Genomic DNA, 7,581 nt, shown 5'->3' with positions numbered 1-7,581 from the left:
CCCGGCGGCTGTTGCGTGCGGGGCCCCGGCCCCGGCCCCGGCCCCGGCGCCGCTTGCTCGGCTTACAAGGAGGCTCCCGCAGCTCCGGAGCAGGGTCCCAGAAGCGGCTGCGAAGGAGGCTCCGGTTTCTCTGTCCGAGCCCGGCCCTCCGGCCCTCCCCGCGAGGACTGAGGGGTCTCCTGGGCGGCCGTGGGCTGCGGGTGTGTTGGGACCAGGGCCTGGCTCCCCCGCGGCTGCGAGGCAGGACCCGCGCGCTGGCAAGCGGCTGCGTTGCGGCTCCTGGGCGCTGCGGCACAAAACAGTGAGTAACGCGGAGATGGCGTTTTGGCCCCTTTCACAGATGTCCTGTATTTCTTTACCTGTGCAGGGACTGGATCCTGTCCCCGTGCTTAGGATGCCTCCCAGGATCAGGAGGCTTGCACTGTATGCCCTCTCACTCGCCGTGCTCGCATGCCTCGCGTACCTAAAGAAGGAGACCAAGACCCTGGTGTCTCCGGCCAGCCGCATGCCGGACGCCCCCAACGCCAGGCGCGTGTTTTGGGCCGCGGGGCAGACGGGACCCAGCCGGTGCTCACCAAACCTGGCCGTTGCCAACTCCTCCCGGGCTCTCCCGGAGCTGCACCGCACCTTCCTGATGTACAGGCACTGCAGGAACTTCCCAACGCTGCTGAGGCCCACGCGGTGCAGCCAAGAGACCTTCTTGCTGCTGGCGATCAAATCTCCCCCCATCAACGTGGACCGCCGGATTGCCATCCGCAACACGTGGGGGAAGGAAGTGACCGTCAGCAGCAAGCTGGTCAGGCTGGTGTTCCTGCTCGGGCGGGCCGAGGCCAACACCCAGGCTCACTCCCTCCGCCAGCTGCTGGCTTACGAGAGCCAGGAGTTTGACGACGTGCTCCAGTGGGATTTCGCCGACAACTTCTTCAACCTGACGCTGAAGGAGCTGCACTTCCTCCGCTGGTTCGTGGCCGACTGCCCGCACGCCAAGTTTGTGCTGAAAGGCGACGACGACGTCTTTGTCAACACTTACAACATCGTCGAGTTCCTCGCGGAGCTGGACTTTGAGCAGGACCTCTTTGTCGGAGACGTGATACACCAGGCCCGTCCCATCAGAGACACCAGGGTCAAGTATTTTATCCCGGAGGCGATGTACAGAAAGCCCCACTATCCTCTCTACGCCGGCGGGGGCGGGTTCGTCATGTCCCGGAGGACGGTGCGGCGACTGCAGCGCGCCGCCGAGGACACGGCACTCTTCCCAATAGATGACGTCTTTGTGGGGATGTGCCTGGCAAAGATGGCCGTGATCCCGGTGAAGCACCCGGGCTTCAAGACCTTTGGGATCCAGAGACCTTTCAATCCCTTTGATCCCTGTTTGTACAAAGAACTGATGATCGTGCACAAACTCACCCCCACCGAGATGTGGATCATGTGGGCGCTGGTAAAGGACGACAGCATTAGGTGTGCTCTCTCGGTGACGCGCGGTTACAGGACCGGCTGAAAACGAGACTGCTGACGCTGAGCGGGAGTGAGATGTTGACTGCGGTGGTAGCGACAGGGTGCTTAAACTGATTAAAAACAAAGCTGTAGTGGAGGATGCTCTTTTGTTTAACAGACTGTAGCGGGATGGTAGGATAACACTGTGCAACATGCCTCTTGCAGCGTCATGTCTAGCTGGGGCACGAGACACGGCACAGCCGAATGCAACACGGGAAAGGGAGGGGTTAGCTCCGGGACTCTCCTGTCCCATCCGAGCAAAAAGTCCCAGTTACCCGGTGGCTGTTAGTGTCTGCACGGGGGGTGGCCTTGGCCAGGAAGTGGGGACTGAGGTTACAATACTGCTCTGGTGGCTGGGCCCGTGAAGGGATGCACTGTCTGGGGCTGTCAGTCTAGCAGACCTCACTAGCACTATGTTCACCTTGGGGGTGGGAGGCAAAGACCACGCACAGGAAAAGATCCAGAAACTCCCTGTTTATGGACCTTGTTGCAGCCCTCACAAGCAGGCTACCCAGCACCAGCCCCCCAGATATCCTGTAAACCCATCTTTGACTTATTTGCACTGGAGTTTCTGCACAAGAACAGCTGACACTGGGGCTGGGAGGAGAAACCAATCTTTGGGAATCACTGTAAATGTTATGGCTTTTTTCTTTTTTTATGGCAATAAGTAATACAGTTTTGAACATGTTTTCTTTCATGGTGGTGGGGAGCTGTTAGCTGTCGGCTACTCCCACCAGAGCTGATGGCTCTGAAGGGAATCAAGCGGACAGCGGAAAGCACGAGAGCCTGCGCCCGCGGGCACTGCTGCTCCGCTAAAGCCTCGCGCCCCGGGAAGGGCCAGAGGGAGGTGGGGTATAAAAGCCTGGGCAGGCTCTGCTGCCTCGAGGCTATCGAAGAGCAAGACCAGTACTCTGCGGCGGTCGTGTAGTGTCTCTCGGCTTCCAGTTCTGTGGAAAACCAAGTTGCTTCCTGCAGCAGGGCAGGGCTGGGGCTGAGAGGCTGCATTAAAGGCTTAGTACGAGGCACGTATGTGCCGGGCTCCGTATTGTGACTTTCCACGGCCAGGCAGTGGTGGCGATGAGTGCTGTCACTGAGGTTTGCACAGCGCTTGGAGGATCTGTTGGGGAGCTGAGCCACAGCAGGTTGAGGGCTGTCCTTGGGAAGACCGGAGCGGGGTGGGGTTGACACAGCTGGGATCAGAAGCAAGGTTTCTGCCTTTCCCTCTGTTTCAGGGACAACTGTTCAGGCGACAGCTAGTTCAAAGGGTTTTCATGATTTGATGGGCTCCTGCATGTCACTGCTGCTCTTTCCCTTGCTGCTGTCAGTCCCACTGCTGTGGGCCACAGCCCCTCCTTAGTCACAGCTGCCATTTGGAGGCCAGCTATGTTTTGCATCTGCTCTAGAGACGAGGGCTTGTGTAACATGAACCGTTACGCTTAATGCTTCTGTATTTGTAATCAAGGCATGAGCTGAGGTGGGGAGGCTTAATGCTTGCTTTGGGGAAGGTAACTTATTACCAGACCTGGTGACTTTCTGTGCATGCTTCCACACTTGCAGTTTGTTCTAGCCTAGAGATGTGGGTGTCTGTCTCTTCACAACAGGTGGAGCAGCTCCAGTACTGTTGTTAAAACTGCTGCGTGGTGTTGTTCCACCAGCCCAGGCCTAGTGCAGGCCTAATTGCCTCTCCCAGCTGTCTGATCAACTGAATTAGGCAGCAGTAAGGTGTACACAAGAGGTGGCTTTGTCTCATCCATGAGGGATCTTCCAGCCCTCCGTGCCAAACTGAATGCAATCGAAGCTGTTTACCAAGAGGCTGGGAGACTGCTAGAGCAAAACCCAGCTGCAAGGATTCCCCTTTCTCTAAATATCTTGAAGTCTTTTGAAAGTATCCTTAGCTTCCATGTATATTTGATTATGGCTGCTCCTAGCACGGCAATTCAATTGCTGGGTGAAAAAGTCAGTTTTCCTTTGCAACTGAGTTTTGCCTTTTGGGGGGTGCGCACACACTGCCTGGGCAGCAAGCGCAGGGAGAGTGTACCGAGCAGACGCTGGTTATTGTGGGAGGCCTTTTCTCAGAAAGGGACTGAGGTTCTGCTTTCCAGCAGGATGCAGAGGAGAAGGCTGGTCACTGTCTGACAGCAGTCTTCCACCCAGCAGCCTAGGACAAAGGGCTTTACCTGCACCCTGGCAGGCAGGAGACAACTGCTCCCAATCACAGGCCAATTCAGCAAGGTCTGGACCTGCTGTTGCAGACAGTAACTGTGATGGCCTCTGCTAACTAAACTGCAGCTGCTGAGTTGTTCGCATGCTGTGGTTGGAGTGGCTTGGCCCTTGGTTGCATATGGCTCTGCAAGCAGCTGTGTGAACATCTGCAAGTGATTCTGCCCATAATCCTCCACCCTAGAGCTGTGGTCAGGGACCATTACGTGCTACCACGACTAACTAAGGAGCAGTAAACTAATTTCCTTCTAACTAAGCACGATGTGCTAGGACAGCATAGGCTGCAATCGTTGCCTCCTTTGTGTCCATTCTGAATGTGCAAATCTAGTGTTCACCCTCCCCAGATGGATACGGTAGAGTGGTGAACTTTTTTTTGTAACGTTCTTTTTTCTTTCTACACAGAACAAGTATGTGGATTCACACACAGCCCATTGTGTAAGTAAGGAAAGCTTGTATTTGACCAACTCATGATGGTTATAAGTAGCCTCAGATTAAAGTAAACACAATGAGCGCAAAATAATTTGAAGTGTAGAAAACCTTCAGTTACCTATTGTTGTATGGGGATGGGACAGAGTGTAGAAAGGTAAGCAGAGCTGAGGGGTGTCCTGGAGGACCAAAGAATTCTCGATATCTAAGTACAGATGGCAGAAACATGTGGAAGCAGCACCCCGTGTCTGCAGACCGTGGACAGAATCCACTGGTGTAGTCTTTGGACAGTGTCATGACCCCTGGGAGAAGGGGCCTCTACTGGTCCTGGACAATGTGGCACTTGGCAGAGGGGTAAAATATCACCCACTGATGCAGGGAAGTGAGTTGCTGAAAAGCGGTTACTGTGGAATGATGGATTAGACTTATGCTGCGTTTATTAGGTCAACATTAAAATATCAAAACCACAAGAGAATTTGGGGAAACAAGATCATACAGAAACACAAAGTCAGCAGAAGCTACAGTAAGGTATGACTGTAGTAAAACGTTCACATGAAGTTCCAGCATCCTGGTCTGTAGTGTAACCGCTGCTGCCAGAGGAGAAAATATGATTTTCCTGCTGTTTGGGTTGCTGGAAAGCTCCCAGTCCTGAATGCAGCCTTCTGCTGTCAGATACTGCACAATGGCTGTAGCTGTTTGTGGGACCTCTGCCTTCAAATGCTTCTTTATTAAGCAGGCGATTGCCACAAGCTTTCGATTTTTAGGTAGTGCGGGTCAGCAACAAGCTTTCCTTTGCTAACAGCTGCTTCTCTGTGAATCACAAGTATTGCATCTGCCTAGTAGTATACTGTAAATCTGCGTGCACACCACCGCAGTTGTATTCTCCTGAGGAGTGGCATTCCCTTGGCTATAATTAAGGGCAGTTTAGACTTCAAGCCTCTTAATAAAAAAAAGTCAAGATACTGAAGGGGAAAGAGTTCTGCTATGATTTGTCAGAGTCTAGATAACTAGAAAACCAGGATTTAAAACAAGTGAGAAAGTGTCTATTTGGGTAACCACTCTGGAAATGAAATGCCTCTTGTGGAGCTCAGGTATTTAATGATGAGATTTTACAGGCTAAAAGTACTTAAATTTAAGCTACATTTTTGGCTGAAATCTGCAATTAATAACCTTAATAAGTGGGCAGTCCCACTGTCTAAGTCACCTGAATCAGGCCCTCACATTCACAGATTCAAGCACCCAGCAACATACTACTTTGAAAGGCAAATTTCACATTTGCACAGTGGAACACTTGAATAAAAATAGATTATCTGTGCCCATAATTAACAAGATAAATTACAAAATGGAAACTTCAACTAGCTGGAATTGGCTTGTTTCATAAAGCAAAATCACTGGAAACAGCCTGCCCCACCACTGCTAAATATAAAACAGAGAACCCCTCTCTTCATTATCTAACATCTAGTTTAAAGCATGAGAAGTTTGGGATGCCTGAATCCGCAGGACATCATCCAGTACTCCAAGGTGACACTTGCTTTTTTTCAGTCCTCCCTCAGATAAGGCTCATCATTTTTGCTGCTTTCTGAGAGTTGCGATCCTTCCTCTCCCTTCATTTTAATGAGCTCCTCTGTTTGCACTTCAGCTAATTTGGACTCTGCCTTCTGTGATAGCTGCCGTACTTCTTGTACATGTGTTTTCACCAGCTGAATGTGGTTGTAGGCTGTCACAGAAGCTAGATCTGCACCTGAAAGCACAGTAATCTAAATGCATCACTGCTGGAAGAGCTCTTGACACCATCCATTATGGCTGATTAGGCTGGAAATTGAATATCATGTTTATATAGCTTGTGTTTACTAAACTGGATAATTTAAAAGTTAAAATATTTGTTCCTTTCACTGTTGAGGGAGAGGTGGATATGGTAAATACTGTTTGCTTATCTTAGTTCATATTGTGGTATTACTTGGACATTTTCCCCCCTCATTCTCACCAAAGGTTATTTCTGACTAATGACAAGTCAGATCAGGACCTAAGCACTGTTTTCTGAGAAGTCGGGGGACCAAAATACCACAATTTTAATATCTATTTTTAGGCCCATTTGATCTGTTCTGGCTGTAAACTTGTAGGCTCGAGGTGCACAACTGCCCTAGGACAAAACATCCTCCCACTTCATTAGAACAGGCTAACATCCAAGAATATTTTAAAATGGCGCTGAAACATTCAGTTGTCTCACGTAGCAATCTAGTCAGATCAGTGTCACATTGTGGGACTTGTTATTAAAAGCGCCAAGTGCTTCAGCCAAGATAAAGCGCTCTCTGAAGAATCAGATCTAACAACACGCATGTCAGCTGTGCGTATCCCGAGTCAGTCACGACTGCATTTTTTCCCCCATAAAATGCCAGCGGCATATGCCAAGAACTGCCCATTTGACCCAACACGCAAGAACAAACTATCCCCAATCCCCAAATACCTGATTGATACGCAGCCTCCGCTGCCCTCTCTGAAAGCTGCAAGGCAGTCATCCAAAAGCCCTCCAGCTTCAGGTATTCCTGCTGCTTTGTCGTCATCTGTAATGTGCGCGGGGGGAGAAGCATGTGATGCTGCATCACTACCTGAGCTTATGTTTTGGCACGTGTGAAATGAACCATTTCACCAGGGCGAGGGGTGCATGCCACAAGCATTGACAGCAACTCCTTACCTCGGCTCTAGCTCCTATGATCACCTGCCACACCCCATCTACCTCCTGGGAACTCATTTTCCCCAGCAGGGTCGTGTATCGCTGATAGAGGGACACCACCATGTACACGGCCTGCAACACAGAACATGCGCAGAGAACTCTTTGCCGGCAGCGCTTACAGGCGGGCGTACGCCACGTGCACGGCTGCAGACTAGCTTTTGCCGCTCTCTTGGGACCAGTGCTGGAAAAAGGAACCCATCTCGCGTGTCCCCGTGTTTGAATCCCTCGCAGCACGGCTCGATCCGTCTGTTGGCGACCAAAACGCGTTGCAGCGAGGGTTCGGCGCCCCTCGGACGCATCTCGGCACCTCCCGCTCCAGCAGCGAAGCGCCAGGAAGCCGTGAGGAGCGCGTCGCTGCAAACCCCAGGAGGAAACTGCCTGCCCTTACCTTGGTGTACTCCGTCAGCGCTTCGATGAGCGCGTGGGTGGCCTGCGAGAGCAGCGTGGACGTGCTGTCGGTCACCGCGGACACTGCCCGGCGCACCAGGGCCTCGCTGCTGAGCGCAGCCGGGTCACGCTGCTGGGGAAACGCCAGACGTCACGGCTCACCCCGCGGACGCGGACCGGGCGGCATCGCCCCGCTCGGCTCGGCCCCACAGAGGAGCCGTCCGGGGGGTTCGGCTGCGGTGAGTGCGCGCGAGCCCGGGGGCAGGGGGCTGGAGGGCAGCGACACGCGGGGTCCAGCGGGGGGGGCCGGATCCGGGCTCTGG

The 7,581-nt window shown here is 52.7% G+C and overlaps 2 protein-coding genes across 2 annotated transcripts in view; one reads left to right on the top strand and one right to left on the bottom strand.

Moving 5' to 3' along the window:
• Window positions 1-285: 285 nt before the first annotated feature.
• Window positions 286-7,581, top strand: part of B3GNT4 (UDP-GlcNAc:betaGal beta-1,3-N-acetylglucosaminyltransferase 4) — a 17,253-nt gene continuing 9,957 nt past the window's right edge. The window contains exons 1-2 of the mRNA XM_019507279.1: window positions 286-1,740; window positions 7,219-7,221. Of these exons, the coding sequence (XP_019362824.1) occupies window positions 317-1,498 (1,182 nt within the window). The 5' untranslated portion in view covers window positions 286-316 and the 3' untranslated portion in view covers window positions 1,499-1,740; window positions 7,219-7,221. The remainder of the gene's footprint in view (window positions 1,741-7,218; window positions 7,222-7,581) is intronic.
• DIABLO (diablo IAP-binding mitochondrial protein) lies at window positions 5,289-7,409 on the bottom strand (the record flags this gene model as incomplete). The annotated part of the gene is made up of 4 exons (XM_019506656.1): window positions 5,289-5,881; window positions 6,605-6,701; window positions 6,833-6,943; window positions 7,260-7,409. Coding segments are annotated over 4 exons (561 nt in total), but the record flags the coding sequence as incomplete, so codon positions are not given.

The sequence above is a fragment of the Gavialis gangeticus genome, unplaced genomic scaffold (assembly GCF_001723915.1).
Source record: "Gavialis gangeticus isolate Ggan-Ray unplaced genomic scaffold, GavGan_comp1, whole genome shotgun sequence".
NCBI lineage: Eukaryota > Metazoa > Chordata > Crocodylia > Gavialidae > Gavialis > Gavialis gangeticus.
Note: the sequence above shows the minus strand (reverse complement) of the source record. Positions and strands in the feature narration are given on the sequence as shown.